Raw genomic sequence first — 22,087 nt, forward strand, 5'->3', positions numbered from 1 at the left:
TTAACCAAGAGATATTCCTTCCGGTTTTTTTCCCGAAACCTCACTCCTCAGGCAGGGAGCAGCAGCTCCACTCGCTTGATGTCCGTAGGGCTCTCGCGTTCTACGTGGAGAGGACCAAGCCCTTCCGCAAATCCCCCCAGCTTTTCGTGGCAGTAGCGGACCGCATGAAAGGGCTTCCTATCTCCTCCCAGAGGTTATCCTCTTGGGTAACGTCCTGCATCAGGACCTGCTATGACTTGGCCCATGTCCCTACGGGCCGTGTGACTGCGCATTCTACCAGGGCGCAGGCGTCGTCGCTGGCTTTCCTCGCCCGTGTGCCCATCCAGGAAATCTGTCGGGCAGCGACCTGATCATCGGTCCACACCTTTGCTTCCCACTACGCCCTGGTCCAGCAGTCTAGAGAGGACGCGGCCTTCGGATCTGCAGTGCTCCATGCCGCGACTTCTCGCTCCGACCCCACCGCCTAGGTATGGCTTGGGATTCACCTAACTGGAATGGATGTGAGCAATCACTCGAAGAAGAAAAGACGGTTACTCACCTTTGTAACTGTTGTTCTTCGAGATGTGTTGCTCACATCCATTCCACACCCGCCCTCCTTCCCCACTGTCGGAGTCGCCGGCAAGAAGGAACCGAGGAGCGGGTGGGCCGGCAGGGATATATATTGGGCGCCATGGCGGCGCCACTCCAGGGGGCGACCTGCCGGCCCACTGGAGTTGCTAGGGTAAAAAGTTTCCGACGAACGTGCACGCGCGGCGCGCACACCTAACTGGAATGGATGTGAGCAACACATCTCGAAGAACAACAGTTACAAAGGTGAGTAACCGTCTTTTTCTTATACATAGCATCACAGTCTCTACTAGGAGCTCTTTAATGACCTGAAAATCAAAAAGTGGAAACATGGATGAATTGCTAAGGCTAATTACAAAAGAATAGCACAAGCATGTAAGCACAAAATCAGAAAGGCTAAATGATAAAATGATTTATACTTAGCAAGGGACGTGAACACAATAAGAAGAGGTTCTATTAATACGCGAGGAGCAAGAGGAAGATGAAGGAAAGTATAGTGGGGAAGGAGAGCTAATAACTGGTGACATCAAGAAGGATGAGGTGTTCAATGCCTATTTCGCATGTTTTCCCAAAAAAGGTTAATGGTAACCAGATAGAATACACTATTAATGAGGGGGAAGGAAAATCAGTCAAAATAGGAAAACAATGGATTAAAGAATACTTAGATAATTTTAGATGTATTCACATTTTCAGGGCCTGATGAAATTCACCCTAGGGTACTTAAGGAACTAGCTGAAGCAAACTTGGAAGCACTAGCAATTATTTGTGGTAATTCATGGAGGGTTGGTAAGGTCCTCGAGGACGAGAGAAGGGCAAACATAGGGCTTATCTTTAAAAAAGAGAACAAAGCAGACCTGGGAAACTTATAGATCAGTCAGTTTAACTTTGATACTTGAAATTTGGAGAGATAGTGGAATGAATTCTTTTGTAAGTATCTAAAGGATAATAGGGTTATAAGTAAGGTTAAGATTTTATCATGGTTATTTTTAGTAAAAGTCACGGACAGGTCATGGGCAATAAACAAAAATTCATGGGAGCCGTGACTTTTACTAAAAATAGGGGGAGAGAGGGTAGGGGGGGAAATGGATGACAACTGGAGCCCCATGGAGGGGAGTGACAGCCCCACTGCCATGTGGGGGCGTGTACAGCCCAGGCTGAGGCCAAAGCTGAGAGTTGGGGGTGCACAGATCCAGCAGAAGACATGGGTTAGAGATGCACAGCTGCAGCTCCGCCCCGTAGCTGACAGCTGAAGCCGAAGTCAGAGGTCTGGTAAAGTCACGGAATGCATGACGAAATCATATCCTTAGTTATAAAGAATAGCCAGCATGGATTTGTCAAGAACAAATCATGCCAAACCATCATCATCTCAGACATGGGTTAAAACAGGGATGGGCAAACTTTTTGGGCCGAGGGCCACATTTGCGTGGGGAAATTGTATGCAGGGCAGGGGGTTGGGGTGCAGGAGGGAGTGTGGGGTGTGGGAGGGTGTGCTGTGTGCAGGAAGGGGCTCAGGGCAAGGGATTGGGGCAGAGGAGGGATGTGGGGTGTATGAGGGGGCTCAGGGCAGGGGGTTGGGGTGTAGGAGGGGGCTCAGGGCAGGGGTGCAGGAGGGGTGTGAGGTGCAGGTAGGGGGCTTAAGGCAGGGAGTTGGGGGGTGGGATAGAGGAGGGGTTCAGGCTCCGGCCCAGCGCTGTTTACCTAAAGCAACTCCGGGATGACAGTGGTGCACACTGGGGCCAGGACAGGCTCCCTGCATACCTGCACTGTCCCCTGCCCCGCACTGCTCCAGGAAGCGCTGTGGCCTTGGGGGAGGGGAGGCGGAGGGCTCTGCCTGCGCTGCCCTTGTCGCATCTCCAGGTACCTCCCCTGAAGCTCCCATTGACCGTGATTCTCCATTCCCGGCCATTGGATGCTGTGGGGGGCAGTGCCTGGAGGCAAGGGCAACGCATGGAGCCCTCTGCCCCCCTGCTCAGCGGTTACAGGGAGGTGATGCCAGCCGCGTCTGAGAGCAGCATGGGGTCCACGGCCCAACAGGTGGCAATCCCGTGAACCGGATCCAAAGTCCTGAGGGGCCGGATCCGGTCCGTGGGCCCTAGCTTGCCCACCCCAGGCTGAAATGCCCCCTTTATGCCTTACATCTTCCCCACATGAGAGTAAAGATGACAAAAAAGTTTGTGAAGGATCAGGCCATGGCAATAATCCCCTCCTCATTAACCCTGAAGTCCTGGTTCTTAGACTTTAAATTTAAATTGATTTAATTATAACAGGAACCTCCTTTCAAACTCCCAATGCACACCATAGTGCCACAGGAACGTATCCTGAACCAGTATTCAGTGCTGCCTAAATACAAGTGCTCATTCTAAGGTGATAAATATAACTTCTTCATTTAAACTGAAGAAAAACTCCTTCATGCCTTCCTTCAAATTCTTCTGGCTTTCAGGGTATTGAAGAATTGGCAAGACAAGAGTTAGTGATCCTGTAGATGTGTTCTTGGAGTTTCTGGCCCTGTTAAAAGTTGACCTATTCTCTTTCCTGTGAAGCTTGTCTCATCAGAAAGGTAGAGTAGTGCATCCAAATAATACCACCTCTGGAACCCTAAAACAGATGTCTTAGCTGCAGAGTTTTTAGGGGAGAATGTCTTGTGCTTAGCTGAGGGGATAAAGGAAGTAATGTTGAAATCCAAAAGCCTTCTGCTGAGCAGCTTTACATGGCTGAATGGAACTGATTTAAATGGTTTGCTCAAGGCAGCTATTCCTGTTCATTGCAAATGCTTATTTATCTTCTATGTTGTTCCTTATGCAGGGATATGTTAGTCACTGGTGTTTTACCATCCCATGATGAAACAAATTTAAAATGCTCAGGAATTCTATCCAGTAACCTACTGATCTTTGGGGAATTTTAATATGTTAAACAAAACAATGAAAAATCTTGCTATTGCTTGCTTCAGGTTACATGCTTCCACTTTTTGTGGGCATTATTTAGTCTAGGAGGGTTTGAGCTGCCCAACCTGGTGGCCCATTCACTTTACACTATTTCACAAAGACATGGTGATATTCAAACCCCATCCTCAGATTCCTGACAAAAGTTTTATCAAACTTCCATCTCTGTTCATACCGCTGCCTGCCTTTTCCCCCAAAGCTGTAGAACTATAGTGAAGTAAGGCTACATGGCCTGAGTCTCGGGGTATTAACAACTACAACCCCACCAGTTTGAAATGTGATTTATTTATGGCCCTTTGTCAAATCTAAAGACTAACCCACCTCATTTAGGAACCAGCTGATGTGTCTGGGCTCGATCAACTAGGGAAATGGCAATCTTAATGGCACAGATGTACACTGATCTTTTTGTGTAGTTTTTAGAGCTACTGTATGAAGTTTTGGCTTGCACCTTCCATGATTCAATATCTTGACACTACATCATAGGTACTAATTCAGTCCCCTTTTCTGAAAGACTCCTTGTTTACCTCCTCTGGGAGGTTGCACCTAGTTGCCTACAGTAGGGCTAGGGGAAGGCAAGGGAAGAAAAGGAGGTTACTTTTCAACAGTAGCTCTTGTTCTTCAATTGTATTCTATCCACTCAGCTGCAGTGACCCTGCCTCTTTTCCTCTGCTTCTGAGTCCAATTGCAAATAGCGCTTCTGGAGGTAGAGAGCAACTGAAGGGTATTTATATCCTTGGCGTATAGAGTGTTGCACTGCAAGGAATGATAAAGGACACTGACTGGGTTCTGTAACTTCAGAATGTATTTACTAGAATTTACTGTGGATAAGGATTAGAGCTGTTTGCAACATTTTCACTAAAATTAAATTTTGACATTCTGCTGGTTGGGAACGTTTTTGGGTCAGGCTCCTCATGTGCTTGCCTGCTCTTGAAAGGGAGAGGGGGTACATCTATTCTACCCCCCCCAAAACAAAACAAAACCCAAACAAACAAAACCACGCAGCAGATCTCAGAACCCAGGTTAACGGACTTGGGATCATGGACTGAAAAATGGAGAGTGTCACTGTTCCCACTCAAGCTAGAGCCCAGGGTCTGAAACCCAGTGAGGGAATGGATCTCAAGGCTCAGTCTCCGGCCTGAGTGGGAACATCTACACTTCCTATTTTGTAACCCCATAGCACGAACCTGAATCAGGTAAACCAGCTCTGATATTTACTTCTGCAGTTTGGGGGTGGTGGTTAGGGCCCAGGTCTGGGAAGTGGGAGGCCCAGGTTCAGATCCATGATCGCACACTGCTCCTAATCAGGCAAAGCAGGAACCTGAACTTAGGTCTCCCACATCCCAGATGAGTGTCCTAACCACCAAGCTATTGGCTGTTGTGGGATGGGTCAGTTATCCTTCTTCCCCTTTCTCCCTGCCTCTCCCCCTTCTCCTGCGTCTTCTCCTCGCCTTCCCTCCCGGACCTGAGAACATTTTTGTGAAAATTCTGGTTTCAATGATATGATGTCTGACTGGGGGGAAAAAACCTCTTGTTGAAAAACTCCAAGCAAGCTCTAATCCCAGACCAGTGTCCTAACCACTTAGCTATAGAGTTCTTCTCTCCCAATTATGTTTTTGTGAAAATGGTCAAAAGGCTTTGCTTTTCTTCCAATGTGGAATGTATACAGATTTCAAAACTTTGAAAGTTGCTGTAAAACTGAATTGTTGTCCTGTAGCTAGCTCTAATTAGGATTAAAACACAAATCCATGTTCTTCAAGCAAGTAAATAAGTTTTCTCCCAGGCTCCCACTAGAGGCTGCTCAAATACTGCTGCTCAGAAATGGTTGCCTGTTGCTGGACTCTAGTTTTCACCTTTTCTTTCTCTCTCTTTTTTTTTTTTTTAAATTACTCGATTTTATTGCATAATTTCCTCTTCTTTTAAAACAGAAAGAAAACTAGTAAAATACTACATCACTCGAAATTACACTGTGGGAGACCTGTTGTGTGCTAGTGAATTTTTCAAATTAGTAAGAGAGCAATTATTTAAAAAGCAAGTTAGTGGATCAGTTTTCTGTGATTTATTTTGAAAATTATGGTTCATTATACTTCATGAGCTAGTGCTGTAAATGCTTATTTTCACAAAATATTAAAGATTTACCAGAAATAGAAGAATATTTTAATCACATCTCTTTGAAATTTTTGCTAAGTGGTAGGACGGGTCACTTATTGCAGTATTATAAAATGTGTGGATTAATGAGGTTTTACTGTTCTACAATTTTATGTTGGTCTGTGAAATTGAAATTGTATGTTTTATTCAGGTCACGTACAAACCCTCAAGCTGGGGAACTTCACGTACATCATTCCCATGAATTTTAACTGCTTCTGGAGCAGAAGGTCCAGGTCACAGCGGGAGAGACTAGTTTACCTGGCACCATGGCCCCCGCAGTGGCAGAACCCAGTGTAGTGGCCTTTCTGGACGCCTGAGCCTTCTATCAGAGCCAGGGACTGAGTCAAGGGTCGTTCTCGGCAGCAACATCAGTAGCCTCAGCTACTTTTGTTCCACCTTCCACCCCCTCAGGGACCTGCAGCCCTGGCGATCTCCCAGCCACTGCAGCTAGCTATTGAGGCACTGCCACAGCATGCGTCGATTGGCATTGGCTGCGGCACCATTGTCTGTGCAGTCGGCACTGACGACACCAATGGTGCTGACATTGACACCTACAGCACCACCTGCAGCCCCGCCATGAATGTTCTCTGTCCCGGCACCTACAGGAACGGCACTGTCCAGGTCAGCTCCAGCCTAGGATCCCCAGGAGTTGCGGAACTCCTTGGGTGCCATGGTGAGAGAACAGCCACTCTTTATGGGGGCTTCTTCCTCACCAGATGAGGCGCTGGCGGGCACCACTATAGCCCCAGCTCTGGAGGGTAACAGGGTGTTGCAGCGGTTGCTGCGACGAGTTGCCCAGGGCCTAGGCATTCATGAGGAGAAGGTAATCAAAGACACGGATCCCATGGTGGACATCCTAGTGCCCTCCAAGCCTGCACATATTGCCCTCCCTGTCATCAAAACTATATCAGTCACAACCAAAACTTTGACAGACCCCAGCCTCGTTGCCCCTCACAGCTAAGTGCAATGACAGGCGCTACTTTCTGTCATCGAGCATCTATACTTGCATCTGCTGCCTGATTCCCTGGTCGTGGACACTGCTAACCAGCATGAGCAGCAGGGCTATCAGGGACCCTCCCCTAAAAACAGGAAAGCGAAAAGACTCAACCTTTTTTGGTAGAAAGGTCTATTCTATGGGTGGGTTGCAACTCCGCATTTCAAACCAGCAGGCTGTTGTTGTTAGCAGGTACTGCTATAATACATGTGGAGCAATGGAAAATTTGCAAAGCTGCTGCCACAACACTTCCATGCCGAGTTCTCGGCCTTGGTCAAAGAGGGCAAGCTCATCTCCTCAGCTTCCCTGCAGGCGGTGCTAGATGGAGCTGATGCTGCCTCCAGGGTGATGGCTACAGGGGTGGCCATGAGACGGGGCTCTTGGCTCCAAGTTTCAGGTCTGCCATATGAGGTCTAGCAGACTATTCAGGACCTCCTTTTTGAGGATGTGACTCCGTTTTCTGAAAAGACGGATAAAAGGCTTTGTAGCCTAAAAGACTGAGCCACCCTCAAATCGCTGGGCCTCCATACTCCCGCCACGCAGCGGAAACATTTCAGACCGCAACCTCTTCCGCGGTTCTACCACCAATTGAACCAACTGGCCGGTTCCTGGAGGAGAAATAGGAGCGACAGGAAAAGGCCACACCCATCCTCAGGCCAGAGCTCTGGCCAACCCAAACTAGCTCCCTGGCCCCAAACCGACCTTTTGAAGGTGCAGTCGAGGACGGCACACCAGAACAAGAACTGGATCTACCCTGCCTTACTTTTTCATCCCAACTACCCCCTTTCTACTGTGCATGGTCCCATATCACTTCAGTCTGCTGGCTGTTCTGCACAGTTCTCTGTCCAATGCTGTACCCTCCTGCTTTTCCACCCTCCCTTCCCCGTCTTCAGGTACCCCTCTCATGAGCAACTCCTTATATAGGAGGTGCACTCGCTCATTTTGCATAGGACAGTGGAAGAGGTTCCTCAGGAGCAGAAGGGCAAGGATTTCTTTTCCTGATATTTCCAGGTCTATCCTAGACCTGAGAACTCAAGAAGTTCATGAAGAAGCTCAAGTTCCACATGGTCTCTTTGGCGTCCATCATCCCTTCATTGGATCCAGGAGACTGCCATGCCACCCTCAACTTGAAGGACGTGTACTTACCCATAGCAATAACTCTGCCCCACAGAAAATACCTCGGGTTTGTGATGAACAACCACTACCAGTTCACAGTCCTCCCATTCGGCCTGTCAGCATCACCTTGAGTGTTTACCAAGTACATGGCAGTCGTGACCGCATTCCTGCACATGCGGCATTTACAGGTGTTCCCGTACCTCGACGACTGCCTCATCAAAGGCCGCTCCAGAGCTCAAGTGGAGGCACAAGTCGACTTCATAAGAGTGACGTTTGACAAACTGAGCCGCCTTCTGAACGTGGGGAAATCAACGTTGTCTCCAGTTCAGTAGATAGAATTTATAGGGGTGGTGCTGGACTCAACCCTGGCCAGGGAGTACCTCCTGGAAGTGATGATGTTCCAAGCCCTCGGCAACATCATTCAAAGTCCCAGGCAGTTCCCCACCACTATAGCAAGGAGCTGCCTGAAACTTCTAGGACACATGGCAGCCTAAACCTATGTGGTGCAGCATGCCGGGCTCAGGCTTCAGCCTCTTCAGTCCTGGCTAGTGTTGGTGTAACAGCCAGCCTGGGGCAATTTGGACAGGATCATAACCCTACCCTGCCAGATTTTCAACTCCCTCCTGTGGTGGCTTGACCTATAGGTAGTATGTGTAGGGGTCCCCTTCTCCAGCCATCAGCTGTCTCTCTCCCTAGTGATGGACTCATCAGTACTGGGCTAGGGAACACATCTGGGGGACCTCAGGACTCAAGACCTCTGGTCTGGGGCAGAGTTTGCTCTCCACATCACTCTAAGAGCTGAGAGCGGTGCGCCTGGCGTGCCAGACTTTCCATACCCACTTATCAGGGAAATGTTTATTGGTAATGCCAGACAATACCACGGCAATGTTCTGTATCAACAAATGGGGGTGCACTCTCCTCTCCTCTCCCCTGTGCCAGGAAGTCCTTGTGTGGTGGGACTTCTGTATAGAGCATTCAATACACCTTCAAGCATCGTACCTCCTGGGGTACAGAACAAGTTGGCGGACTATCTCAGCAGATCGTTCCATGGCCACGAGTGGTCCTTAATGCCTGGATGTCATGAACTCCATCTTCCATAAGTGGGGCTTTCCCCAGATAGACTTGATCGCCACATGGCGCAACAGGAAGTGTTAGCAGTTTTGCTCCTTCCTGAGTTACAGTCCGGGTTCCATCACAAATGCATTCCTCCTCCCATGGGGAGACCATCTTCTTTACGCATTCCTACCCATTCCGCTCGTTCACGAGGTACTCCTCAAGATATGGAGGGAACAAACTTCAGTGATATTGATAGCTGCAGCCTGGCCCCACCAGCACTGGTACACATCACGAGTTCATGGAAGCCCCAGTCACCTTGCCGCTCTTCCCGGACCTGTTGACCCAGGATCACGGTCATCTCCAGCACTGAACCTCGAGTCACTACACCTCACGGCATGGAAGCTCCATGGCTGAATCCAGTGATGCTTTCCTGTTCGGACTTGGTCAGACAAGTCCTCCTTGGCAGTCGAAAGCCCTCCACCAGGGTTACCTAGCTAGCCAAGTGGAAGAGATTCTCAATCTGGTGACATAACTCAGTTCATCACACACTCTTGCTTCTATACCGTGTATATTGGACTACCTTCTCCATCTTAAGCAGCAGGGGCTGTCCATGTCCTCAGTAATGGTTCACTTAGTCAGTGTCTCAGCCATCCATCCAGGTACTGAGAACCGGTTGGTCTTTGCCAATCCTATGGTTAGCCGTTTCCACGAGAGTATCAACAGGCTATACCTAAATGTCCGACAGTCAGTCCCAGTCTGGGACCTCAGTCTGGTCCTTTCCAGATTGACGAGGCCACCCTTTGAACCACTTGTGACATGCTCCCTCTCTCATATACAAGGTGGCTTTTCTGGTGGTGATAACCTCAGCCAGGAGGGTGTCTGAGCTCAAGGCCCTAATAACAGAGCCTTCCTACACAGTATTCTATAAAGACAAGGTTCAACTCAGGCCACATCCAGCTTTCCTCCGGAAGGTGGTTTCTCAATTCCACATCAGCCAGGACATTTTCCTCCCAGTGTCCTATCCTAAACCACATTTAGGGAGCAGAGGTTGCATTCATTGAATGTTTTTCAGAGCACTAACCTTCTATGTCGCGAGAATGAAGCTGTTATGGAAGTCTGTTAAACTCTTTGTAGCTGTGGCAGACAATATGAAAGGTGTCCCAGTCTGCTCCCAACAAATTTAATCATAGCTCACGTCCTGCATCTGGGAGTGCTACAATTTGGCAGGGGTGCCTGCTTCTTTGCTCACTGCGCACTCCACCAGAGCACGGCTTCCTTGGCAGCATTCTTGGCGCAGGTTGCCACCCAGGAGATATGAAGAGTGGTGATGTAGCCCTTCATACACAGAGGTCACTGTGCATTATGCAATCACCCAGCAGGCCAGAGACAATGCGGCCTTTGGTAGAGCAGTACTCCAATTAGTAGTCAACTCCAACCCCACCTCCAGAACTTTAGTCTTGGGAGTCACCTAATTGGAATGGACATGAACAAGTACTTGCAGAAAAACCGGTTACTCACCTTCTCGTAACTGTTGTTTTTAGAGGTGTGGTGTTCATGTCCATTCTAATACCCACCTTCCTATTCCTCTGTCAGAGTAGTCAACAAGAAGGAACAGAGGGGGTATTGGGTTGGTAGGGTCTAGATTCAGCGTCATGAAGGCATGACTCAAGGGGGTGCCTGAGCCGACGTGATGGATGCTGCTATGGGAAAAAATTTCCGGGTTGCTGCCCGCACACTCCTAATTGGAATGGACATTAACAGCACATCTCAAAGAACAACAGTTATGTTATGTTTTTTCTGTTGATAACTTGTTTTACTTTTACAAAACCATTTCACTGCTATATATTGAACTACAGGGTAAAATCCTGAGTAAACAACCAGGCTGGTGTGCATTCTGTCTCTTTGGAGGCAACAAACTTGATTTTTGTGAGGATACAGTGGGAGGGACTAGAGACTACAAGGGGGATAGGAAGGGCTGTTGGTATCACCCTGCAAAAAGTAACCAAGCTGATGAAGTCAGGGTGATGCCACTGTGCTGTGAACATGATGCTGGTTTCAGGGCTCCGAGCCAAACTGCATTCCACAGAAGTACCTGGGGTTACAGAACAGGCATTGGCAGAATCCTTTATTAGTCTGGGTGAACCTCAGATTTTTACGGCATTTTTCTTTTACAGAGGTTAGAATCTGACCAATGGGTGCTTAACACAGTAAAGGAGGGGTTACCTCACCTGGTTCATTTCTTCAGTGTGACAGTACATTCAAGCCATAGGAAGTGTGTTTGATTTGTAATTAGGAACATGCACTGCCAATACACAGTGCTACCCATCAGTCTGTCCTCAGCACTGAGGGTGTTCACCAAGCTTATGACAATAGGAACAGCCCATATGCATCATATTTTGTGCACATATTTTCCTGCCTGGCTGATTGATTAGCACAAAGAATGTCAAACGGAAAAGTACAAAACAGCATCCTTATCAGAGATCTTTTCTCATCTGGGGCTGAAGTTGAATATAGAGAAACTGACATTGCTGTCATCACAACAAATTAATTTTTGTAGGAGCACAACTGGACCTTGCCCAGGAAGGCTTTCTTTCCAATGGACAGGTTTCAGTCTTCCTTTGTGAAAACCCCAAATCTGACCCATGGACAGCAGTGGGTTCTTGCCTTCAGCTTTTGGGGCGTATGGGCTCAGCTATCTACATGTTCAGCATGCCAGACTTCACCTCAAGATGTCTGCAGGCCTGGCTTCACTCAGTATATCATCCAAGCATATGCTTTGTGGACATGCTGATTTGCTCACTTGCACAGGTGCTTCGGGGCCTGAATTGGTGGATAGGTCCCTGGAACACCTGCAAATGGGCTCTTATCACCAGAGCTAACAATGACTCTTGTAACAGATGCATCCATCATGAGCTAAGCTTCCCATCTGTGGCAGCTTTTTAGGCTCATGGACTATGGACATCACAAGAGTCTTCTTTCCATATAAATGTATTGGAGCTTTGAACCATTCATTGTGCCTGTGAAATTTCATTACTACCGTCAGGAATCAGGTGATTCAAGTTCTTACCAACAACACACTGCTGTGTTTTATCTGAACAAGGAGGGAGATGCAAGATCCACAAGTGGATCACTTCATGGCAAAAATAAGTTGAACTTTTGCATAAAAGAACAACATATCACTACAGAAATTTCAGCTCCCAGGAGTGATAAATAGTATAGCACAATTCCTCAGCAGACACTTTATAGAGCAAAAGTGGTCAGTAAAGGAGGAGATTCTGCAAGAGATTTTCTGTCCATGAGGGTACCTGGTAACAGCGTCCTTTGCAACCATCCTAAACAACATATGCCCAAAGTTCTGCTTCAGGGCAGGTCACAGCCCTGACTCCATGATAAATGCTTACTTCTCCTCTGGTTGAGTAATCTGCTGCATTCCCTCTAGTTCTGTTACTTTTGAGGATAATCAGGAGGCTAAGAAGAGATGAGGCAATCTTAATCCTTGTATCTTCTGCCTGGCCAAAACAGTACTGGTACATGGACGTACATCAGCTCTCAATTTAATCAGCTGTAGCTCTGCATTTTGGTTGAAGATCTCTTGTCTCAGAGCCAGACCTGGTCACTGCACCCTCGTTTACAATTTCTTCACCTCATGGCTTGTATGATCTCTGGTTGAGCAGTGTGGGAAAAAAGTCTGCCTTCAAGATTATTGGGCCATTTTGGTTAGCAGCAGAAAGATCTCCACCTGAGTCACTTATGTAGCAAAATGGGTAGTACTTTAATTTTTAAAAGTGGTCCTTTGCAAAGCTCTAAATGTTGGTGTGATTTGTGTAAATATATCACATTATAAATAATGAAGATTTTAGATTTTTGAAAACCTAATATAATTTGGACTAATATAGATTAGTCATAACAAACTATTAGGTGTGAGTCATAATATATACTGAATAGGCTATTTGTATTATGCACACAAATAGCTCAACAGATTTTTATCACACTTTCCAAACAAAAGATATTCTGAGCTGTGAGAACAAACTAGAGAAATCAGTCTAAAACCTCTGGAGAAATTAAATTATTGAAAATGGTGGTTAAGAATGCATGTGCTATCCCAGCCTTAAACGCAGCATAACATCATGCTGTGCAAACAAAAGATCGTGTTATGATGTGAAGTATCATAAAGTTAACCTTGCCATAAATTCTGGATGTCATTTTGAACGATGACAGATCCGGAAATAATTATTTTGCAGAACTTTCCAAACAAGCAGAAGGAAAACTTTTAACACCACACACTAACGTTTAGCAAACTTTGGAAAGTTGAGTCTCTCCAAGAAAATGAAACTAACTGCATCTCCCCCTTCATTCCTGCCACATGGCATTAAACCAAAATGATCAGTCACTCAGGCCTAGTCTGCACTACAGGGTTAGGTTAATGTAAGCTGCTTTGCCTTGACCTAGCCATGGAAGTGTCTTCATTTAAATTTGACTCCCGCCAATGTAAGTGCTTCTTTACGCTGATTTAATAACACTGCATCCCTGAGCAGCGTAGAGTCATAGTTGATGTAATTAGGTTTATGCAGTGTCAGTGCAGACATTGTGTTGCTTAAGTCAACTGTTACTGGCTTTCAGGAGCTGTCCCACAATGCCCCACATGGACAATACAATTAGTACAAGTGCTCCTGGTGTAGACACATGCTGCTGACAGGAGGAGTCAAGTGTGCATACACACATGTGACTTTATAACTGATAGCTGTATGCTGGTGAAAGTTAGGTCAACATAATTTTGTAGTGTAAACATGGCCTAAGAGAAGATTATCTAGATCCTTTTAATATTCTGCTTTCTTCCATGCTTTGAGCAGTGAATGAGTTAACAATAGTGACCTTTACAGTACTATCATTGACATTTGAGTTAGAAGCTATGGAAATGAATGGAGCAGTTGACGCTTCAGAGCTATTGTTTGAGGCGGTTTGTAGACTGAGACGGGCATCATTGACGCTTGGGTCATGTTTTCATGGTTTTCTTTGCAACCATAACAACTAGAGACTGACTTCTTTGTGAAACAAAAGCTGAGGCTCCAGAGAACTGAGAGGCCTGTATGCAGTCCCCTCCTTCACCCTGTTCCCAGGGGTGCTGCTGCAGGGTGGTACAGTGCATGCTTCACAAAACACTGCCCTACATAAATACTGGTTTTTTTATTTCTAATTTTTTTCCATTTTGAGATGTATTACTATCAGAGTTCATTGATGGAGCCTACAGATGCACATAAATACAGTTTGAAACTACACCTCTACCTCGATAAAACACGAATTCTGATATAACGCAGTAAAGCAGTGCTCTGGGGGGGTGGGGCTGCGCACTCCAGTGGATCAAAGCAAGTTCGATATAACGCGGTTTCACCTATAACGCGGTCAGATTTTTTTGGCTCCCGAGGACAGCGTTAAATCGAGGTAGAGGTGTACATAATTTAAAAGCATACACTAGGATTTGTGAAGCATAGAGATGTATTAGCATAGCATATGGTAGACAAACATTCAACAATATGAATCTTTTAGGACTAAGAGTGAAAACATTTTTCCAGAAAACACGTGTTCAATTTTACAAAATTGATCTTCCTAATCAAGCAAGATTCAAAAACTAATGTACATACAAACAAGTAATGTAAAGAAAACTGCTTTCTTTCAAAAGTTATCAATTTCTGGTCCTAGTAACATCTGCAGTGTGGAAAACATCAGTAGCTCAGCAATGCTTGAAAGATGCTCAGGTGAATCCTGAGATTCATTCTCTGAAGCTGCTGTGTAGAGCCAGTGGCTGCCCTCCCATGCGCTCTGGTGAGGGGCTGAAACAGTGCTGAATTCCACAGTCTGGCTGCCATATATGGCAAGCTTGTGAGTTGTTTGTGAAATGGCAGCTCCCTACTCTCTTAATGGGCATTGGGATTTGCAATTTCTGGCTGAGTGACGGCTAAGAAAATTGAAAAGCTTGTATGGCCCAAGATAGTCCCCAGCTTAACACAGCAAAAATGAAGCTGTCAGCCAGACAAGATGACAGGGATTCTTTTTCAGCCTGATGATCCTTTCTGCTGAGCATCCAAAACACAAGGAGATTTCATCTTTGAACCACCTCTCTGCACTCTTCCCTGTTTGTTGTTGTTGCATGAGGGTTACTGCAGCCCTCAGAGATCCCAGAGCAAAGGGGAAAAATGGTTAGGATCTGCATTAAGTTGCTGGAGTTCAATGCTGCTTGAGTTGTCTCTGTCCTCTTCTCCCATCACGTATAGGATTCTTCATCTCCAGGATTGGGAGGACTGGTCAGCGTCCAGTTTACCCACTGTGGCAAACTGATACAGACACATGCTATCTACAAACTCCATTCTGTTCTGTGAACTTCATTTTGATTGTAACCTTTACTATACCTTCACTTCTGCTGTGTAGCCTTCAGCCTGGGCTGGGCCACCCAGGAGGTGTTAGAAGAAATCCCTTCACCTCACAGATGGGCTAGCAATGGGAAAACCAGCAAGAATCTTTAACCTTGATTGTCCTTCATTCAAATGAGTCCACCTTAGTACATTAGGCTTGCTGGAATCCAGAGGAATTAGTTTTCTCACTTTGGAACCCAAGGCTGAACTGTCAGGTTTTGAAGTTGCCTGGGAGGTCACCTAACGAAAGGGGCCAGAACTTCAAGGGCCAGAGCTTCTTGAGTCTGTGGCTGTCATGGGCCATCCGTTGAATAGGAAGAGAAGAGAAGACTGAGTAGATGGAGTGGTATGGATTTGTAACTTCTGTGTTTTGTCTAATAAGTAAACTCTGGTTTAGAAGTTTCTTTGCAAAGTCTGTGCATTCCATTTGGTTTAGCTGTCACAAGGTCCATAATGAGTAAATAGGAGTGCCCATGCAGTGGAGCTCTGGTAGGGCATGCTTAAACTACTGGGGAGCCTTTGGAGGGGCAGCACAGTCTTGGGGCATGGTCATGTGGGCTGTGGAGTACCTCATCCCAAGAATCTGGATGCTGGGAGGGTGCATGAAAGGCTGGACTAAGGCAGTGTATAGATCAGGGGCAGGCAAACTTTTTGGCCTGAGGGTTTCCAAAATTGTATGGAGGGCTGGTTAGCAGAGGCTGCGCCTCCCCAGACAGCCAGGTGTGGCCCGGCCCCTATCCCAACCCCTCCTGCTTCTCGCCCCCTGATGGCCCGCCCGGGACTCCTACCTCATCCACCACCCCCTTCCCTGACCACCCCTGGAAACCCTGCCCCTGACTGCCCCCCGCCGCCCCATCCAATCCCTCTTCTCATTCCTGACTGCCCCCGGGGGAGCCCTGACCCATCCAACTACCCCTTCTTCCTGACTGCCCCTGGAACCTCTGCCCCTGACTGCCCCTGCCACCCCATCCAACGCCTCCTCGTTCCTGAGTGCCCCCCGGGGACCCTTGCCCCATCCAACTACCCCTCTACCTGACCACCCCTGGAACCCCTGCTGCCCCATCCAGCCCCTCCTCTCATTCCTGACTGCCCCCCCAGGACCTCTGCCCCCATTCACCCCTCTGTTCCCCACTCTCTGACAGCCCTGACCCCTATCCACATCACCACCCTGAACTCCCCTGCCTTCTATCTAACCCCCCCTACTCCCTTACCATGCTGCCTGGAGCGCCGGTGGCGCTACAGCTGTGTCTCCGAGTGGACTAGGACAGGCAGCCGTGCCGCCTGGCTGGAGTCAGCCACGCTACCGTGCGGCACAGAACACCGGGTCAGGCCTGGGCTCTGCAGCTGCGTTACCTGGCAAAAGCTCACAGCCCCGCTTCCCAGAATATTGCGCCAGCGGCGCAGTGAGCTGAGGCTGTGGGGGAGGGGACTAGTGTCTGGGGGCAGGAGCTATGGGGCTAGGCAGGAGGGTCCTGCGGGCCGTAGTTTGCCAACCTCTGGTGTAGGTGCTGCTAAGACTCAGTAGGATTAAAAGCACATGGAATCCAAAGGTTGAATCCAATACAGAGCAGCCTGGTATCTGACCATAAGGGGTAACTGAATCATGGTTATAATACCTATTCATAGGAGTCTGTTGTGCTTTTCTTGCTTACCTGGACTGGAATTTGACCCAGAAAAAGTGGATAAATGCAAATATATGCATAATTTTACCATATTAAGCAATTTTAATACTTGCGTCTGGTTTACTGGGAAAAATATGTTTATCTTTCATATATATGAAGCTTGGCTATTATTTGTTTTTCTTGCAGCCCAGCTAGCGGTAAACTTTAAGGAAATGGAAAATCATCTGTTGCATCTTGAAGACCTATGTGGACAGTGTGAGTTGGAAAGGTACAAACATATGCAGGCACTACAGCTGGAAAACTACAAGAAAACAAAAAGGTAACTAAACTACAAATGCTATGAATGGTAACATAAAAATAACTATCAAGCCCTTAGTTTATAAACCTTTAATTCTCAATGTAAAATGACCTCGGTGCTTTTCGTTATCATAGGATGTGGTCCATTTTGTTGTCAAATAATTTGTAAATGTCAGGGTTATCTATGGCAGTTGACATATGATCTACAATAGGGTCATTAAACATATTTGTTTTGCTGTTAGTGAAGTATGCAGAGTATGCATTTGAAAAAACATCATTGTATAATTAGTGTTCAGATGTGGGTAAAATGATTCCTCTGAATTTCAGTTGTTGCTTGCCACAAGCAATAGGAATAAAGGCACTAAGAAAACATTCAATTAATCGTCATTTTAAAAAAAGTTCTTGTTTATCCCATACCTGTATTTTTCATACTTTCTAATCTACAAAGTAGAAACTACTTTTTTCTCTAATCCACCTTCCACCTCTGCCTCTAATAAATGCTCTCCCCAAATTGGCCTTTGCTGCCACTACTGCTCACTTGTTACTGTTTTTTACATGGACTGTCCTAGAGTGTTCCACTTGTAGCAATAAGTAGGAGTGTGCAGAGTCTCTTAAAAAAGCAAAAAAAACATGCTAGAAATGGACTAATCACTTTCTGGGTCTTTGTGTTTTTGTCAAGAGAGTGTCTAAAAGAACTCTTCTAGTTTAAATATGAATAAAACCACAGGTAAGCACCACCCCAGCCCTGAGCCACCCCCACCCCCCCTCCACACACCCAAACTCTTACTGCTTGGAGGTGGGAGAGTGGCCTGAGACTGCCCCAGCAACAGAAGATGACTGGCGCAAGGGCTGCCCGAGCTGCTCATGCAGCTCCTTGGCCAGCCGCATGGGTCGCTGCAGAAGTCACGGAATCCGTGTCTTCTGTGACCTCCATGACAAAAGTGGAACCTTACTCATGATAGTAAAGCTAAGCATACGTGTAAGTGTTTGCAGGATTGAAGCCTAAATAGAAAAAGACCAGAGTGGGAGAAAAGAAGCTTCATTATTTCCATGAAATAGATGGGGAACTGAGTCACAAATTGGCTAAGTGATTTGTCCAAGGTCACACAGGAAATCTGGGGTAGGGTTGGGAACTCAGCCCAGATCTTCTGATTCCCAGACCAGTGCCTTAAGAATAAGAGCATCGCGTTTTTCTAGGGCTGTCAAATGATTAAAAAAATCAATGACAATCGCGAGATGAAAAAAATAGTCGTGATTGATTGCAATTTTAAATGCACTGTTAATAATGAATACCATTTATTTAAATATTTTTGGATGTTTTCTACATTTTAAAATATACTGATTTCAGTTACAACACAATACAAAGTGTACAGTGCTCTTTATATTATTTTTGATTACAAGTATTTTCACCGTAAAAAAGATAAAATAGCATATTTAATTTCACCTCGTACAATTACTGTAGTGAAAGTGCAACTTACAAATGTAGAATTTTTTACGTAACTGCACTCAAGAACAAACTACTGTAAAACTTTGACCACCATTCCAGAGGACGTTTCCATGCTGATGAGGGTTCTGCTCAATAACGACCCAAAGCAGTGCACAAGTGATGCATGTTCATTTTCATCATTTGAGTCAGAAGCCACCAACATTTGATTTTCTGTTTTGGTGGTTCGAGTTCTGTACTTTCCACATCGGAATGTTCCTCTTATAAGACTTATGAGAGCATGTTCCACAGCTCATCCATCTCAGATTTTGGAAGGCACTTCAGATTCTTAAATCTTGCGTTGAGTGCTGTAGCTATCATTAGAAACCTCTAAAAATCTCTGCAGTTTTTCATGTCTGTAGTGGAAGTGTTCTTAAATTGAACAACATGTGCTGGTTTGTCATCCAAGACTGCCATAATGTGAAATATATAGCAGAATGTGGGTAAAACCATGGAGCAGGAGACATACAATTCTCCCCCAAGGAGTTGAGTCAGAAATTTAATTAACACATTATTATTTTTTTTTTTAACAAGTGTCGTCAGCTTGGAAGCATGTCCTCTGGAATGGTGGTCGAAATGTGAAGGGGCATATGAATGTCCAGCGTCAAATGATATCTGGCGCATAAATACCTTGCAACCTCAGCTACAACAGTGTCATACAAATGCCTGTTCTCGCTCTCAGGTGACATTATAAATAAGAAGCGAGCAACGTTATCTCCCATAAATGTAAACAAATTGTGTTCTCTCAGCGATTGGCTAAACAGGAAGTAGGACTGAGTGGACTTGCAGGCTCTCAAGTTTTACATTGTTTTGTTTTTGAGAAATGTAGAAAACTGCCAAAAATATTTGTAGTTTTAAATTGGTATTCTGTTATTAGACAGCACAATTAAAACCGCTATTAATTATGACTAATTTTTTAAATTTAGTTAATTTATGTTGCGTTAATTGCTTGAGTTGACTGCGATTAATTGACAACCATACATTCTCTGTTGGGACAATATTACCCAATAGTGGACTCAGTTTTTTTTATCAGCACCCTGTTTGGTGCAGGTATAGTCCTGAAGAGTGCCTGTCTACCAATTCCCAGATACTAGTTAATTTGCCACACAACTATTTAAAATCTTGTATGTAAAGAAGTATATTATTGAATCCAGTTAAATGTATTAATCCTTCTGAAGCATTCTGAGAGGATTTTATTCAGTGTATGTGTTGAGGCATGCAGGTATCTTTTCAAAGAAATCTCTTTGGAAGTAATTTATTTTCCAAGGTGTTAAAATATCTATTAAGTTTGCTAAGCAGCTGTCAGTTCTATAAATAGCTTCACTTGCTTGGCATACTTATACTAGATTGATTGATGTTAGTTATGTGTAGCCAAAATAACAAAAAACAACATAAATTATATCTGATGAATGATGTAGGCCATTTTTAAATGATTAGTGGCCTTATGCATAGTGTAGCATTTTGGAAGATCCCACTGTGTTATAAAATTTAGAATGGAAAGAAATAATGCTTTAAGTCAACATTAAACCATTAAAATTCATTTCACTGTAGTTATGGGAGAACTGTCTCTCAGAAGTGGACCTCTTTATCTAGTCCATGTCAGATGACTTATGTTTTGCTATTGTGTGTTGAGTAACCTGTTTTAGAAGTTTACTACTTCAACAAGATGCTTAAATATTCGATTATGATTACGGCTAAGATTTTGTCGTGGTTATTTTTAGTAAAAGTCATGGACTATAAACAAATTCACAGAAGCCTGGACTTGTCTGTGACTTTTGCTGCTGCGGCTCCCTGATTTCCCCTGCCACCGTGGTGGCTGGGAGCTGTGGGGTTCCCCCACTTCCCAGGGCAGCTGGAAGCTGTAGGAACGCCCTCTGCCTAGGGCGGCTGGGAGCTGCAGGGTGACCATATTTCCCAAAGAGGAAACGGGACACTCCCAGCCACTTGCCCGAGGCATCCCCCTTCCTCCCTGCTCGAGGCTGTCGCCTATTCCCGGGACTCTGAGGAGGGCCTCCTCAGGAGTCTATCATCTGTCGCTGGAACCTTGCGGGGGCCCCCTGTTGCTGCTGTCTCTGGAACCCTGCCAGGGCCCTGCTGGCTACCAGCTCGAGTCCCGCAGCCCCTGGGGCTGAAGCAGAGAATATCATGGAGGTCTCTGGAAGGCACGGAATCTGTGACTTAAACATAGCCTTAATTATAATGCATTTCAGAGCCTGTTTAGTTTATCAGAGCATTACTCTCTCAAGTTTTGATTCTAAATTGTAACTGTTTTGTCTGTTTAGGCCCTAATCCTCCAGTTGTTTACATGTGGGCACAGGAATATACCTGCATGCAACAAGCTGTAGGTTCATGGCCTAAGAAAGGACAGGAACTGTCTGTGTTTGTACAGCCCTTTGTACAGTTGGACCCTGGTGCAAAATGAAGAATAATGCAATAAAACAACCAGAAATAACCATATAGAAAAACCTAAAAAGATTTGGTCACTAATAAAAGCAGTAGGTAAATTTCAGATGACAAGGCAGTAGCAGTGTCAGGAATAAGAAAACTTCAAAGGTTTTACTCACATTAATCTTGTACTAATGGTTCCAGATGTTGGTAGTCTAACAACCACACACTTAATTGATTTGCACATTTCTATTTAAATTTTTTTTTATAGTTCACTGTTTTCCAAAATCAGGCGGGGCTAATATAACACATACAATTAAATATCGTGTCACAGTTTGTAGGCTGAGTGACTGATCAACGACAAAATTTGGAGCACAGTCTCTAAATTTCCTGCAGTTAGGAATATGTGTGCATGTTGTGTGCTGTTCCTTATTTGGTTTCAAACATATTAATTTCATGGGATTTGAAATTGACAGGACTGTTTGTTGCACTTGAAGTTCTTTGAAAAACAAGTAGGCTTCTTGTTCTCTAAGGTCCATACATGCTTTTAAGAATAGAGCCAACAGAAAGATGAAGTAAGGAAGCTATTCTTGATTAGAACAAATCTAAAATTCTGGGTTTATTATTGGTAGAGTAATCTTTTTTAGGAGCTGAGCATTTAACATTATTGTAATCGTTGGCAGGACTATTTTGTCTGGGGACATTTTAAAGAGACAGATCCATTTAACTAAGGGCTAAATTGTTTTTAAACATAATAGACTCAAAGTGAAATTTGTTTTCAAGGTAGATTTGTAATTCTCTCACAGGCTTCTTGTTTGATGTACTTAAAGAATTTCTTGTTTGTTTTTGACTTTGGCTATTTGTCCATCGGTTTCCCTCCTCCACTTCTTAATAGCTGTCTTATATTTTGTGCTGTAGATTATCCTTTTTTTGGCTTCATTAGGGTTGGCTTTTCATTTTCTGAAGAATCTCTTTTGGCTTGAATAAGTTTTTACCTTTTTATTTAACCTTTCTGTTTTATCTCGTTTTCCTGCTTTATTCTTCGTTTTATGGCTAGGCATATCTTCTGTCACCAT

General features: G+C 45.2%; 1 protein-coding gene across 5 annotated transcripts in view; it reads left to right on the plus strand.

The window, feature by feature from the left end:
• The window catches only part of DTNBP1 (dystrobrevin binding protein 1), a 176,828-nt gene that overhangs the window by 39,396 nt on the left and 115,345 nt on the right, over positions 1-22,087 (plus strand). For all 5 annotated transcript variants that reach the window (XM_050941624.1, XM_050941621.1, XM_050941620.1 and 2 more), the window contains exon 6: positions 17,033-17,165. In XM_050941624.1, the coding sequence (XP_050797581.1) occupies positions 17,033-17,165 (133 nt within the window). The remainder of the gene's footprint in view (positions 1-17,032; positions 17,166-22,087) is intronic.

This window comes from Gopherus flavomarginatus, chromosome 2 (assembly GCF_025201925.1).
Source record: "Gopherus flavomarginatus isolate rGopFla2 chromosome 2, rGopFla2.mat.asm, whole genome shotgun sequence".
Taxonomy (NCBI): domain Eukaryota; kingdom Metazoa; phylum Chordata; order Testudines; family Testudinidae; genus Gopherus; species Gopherus flavomarginatus.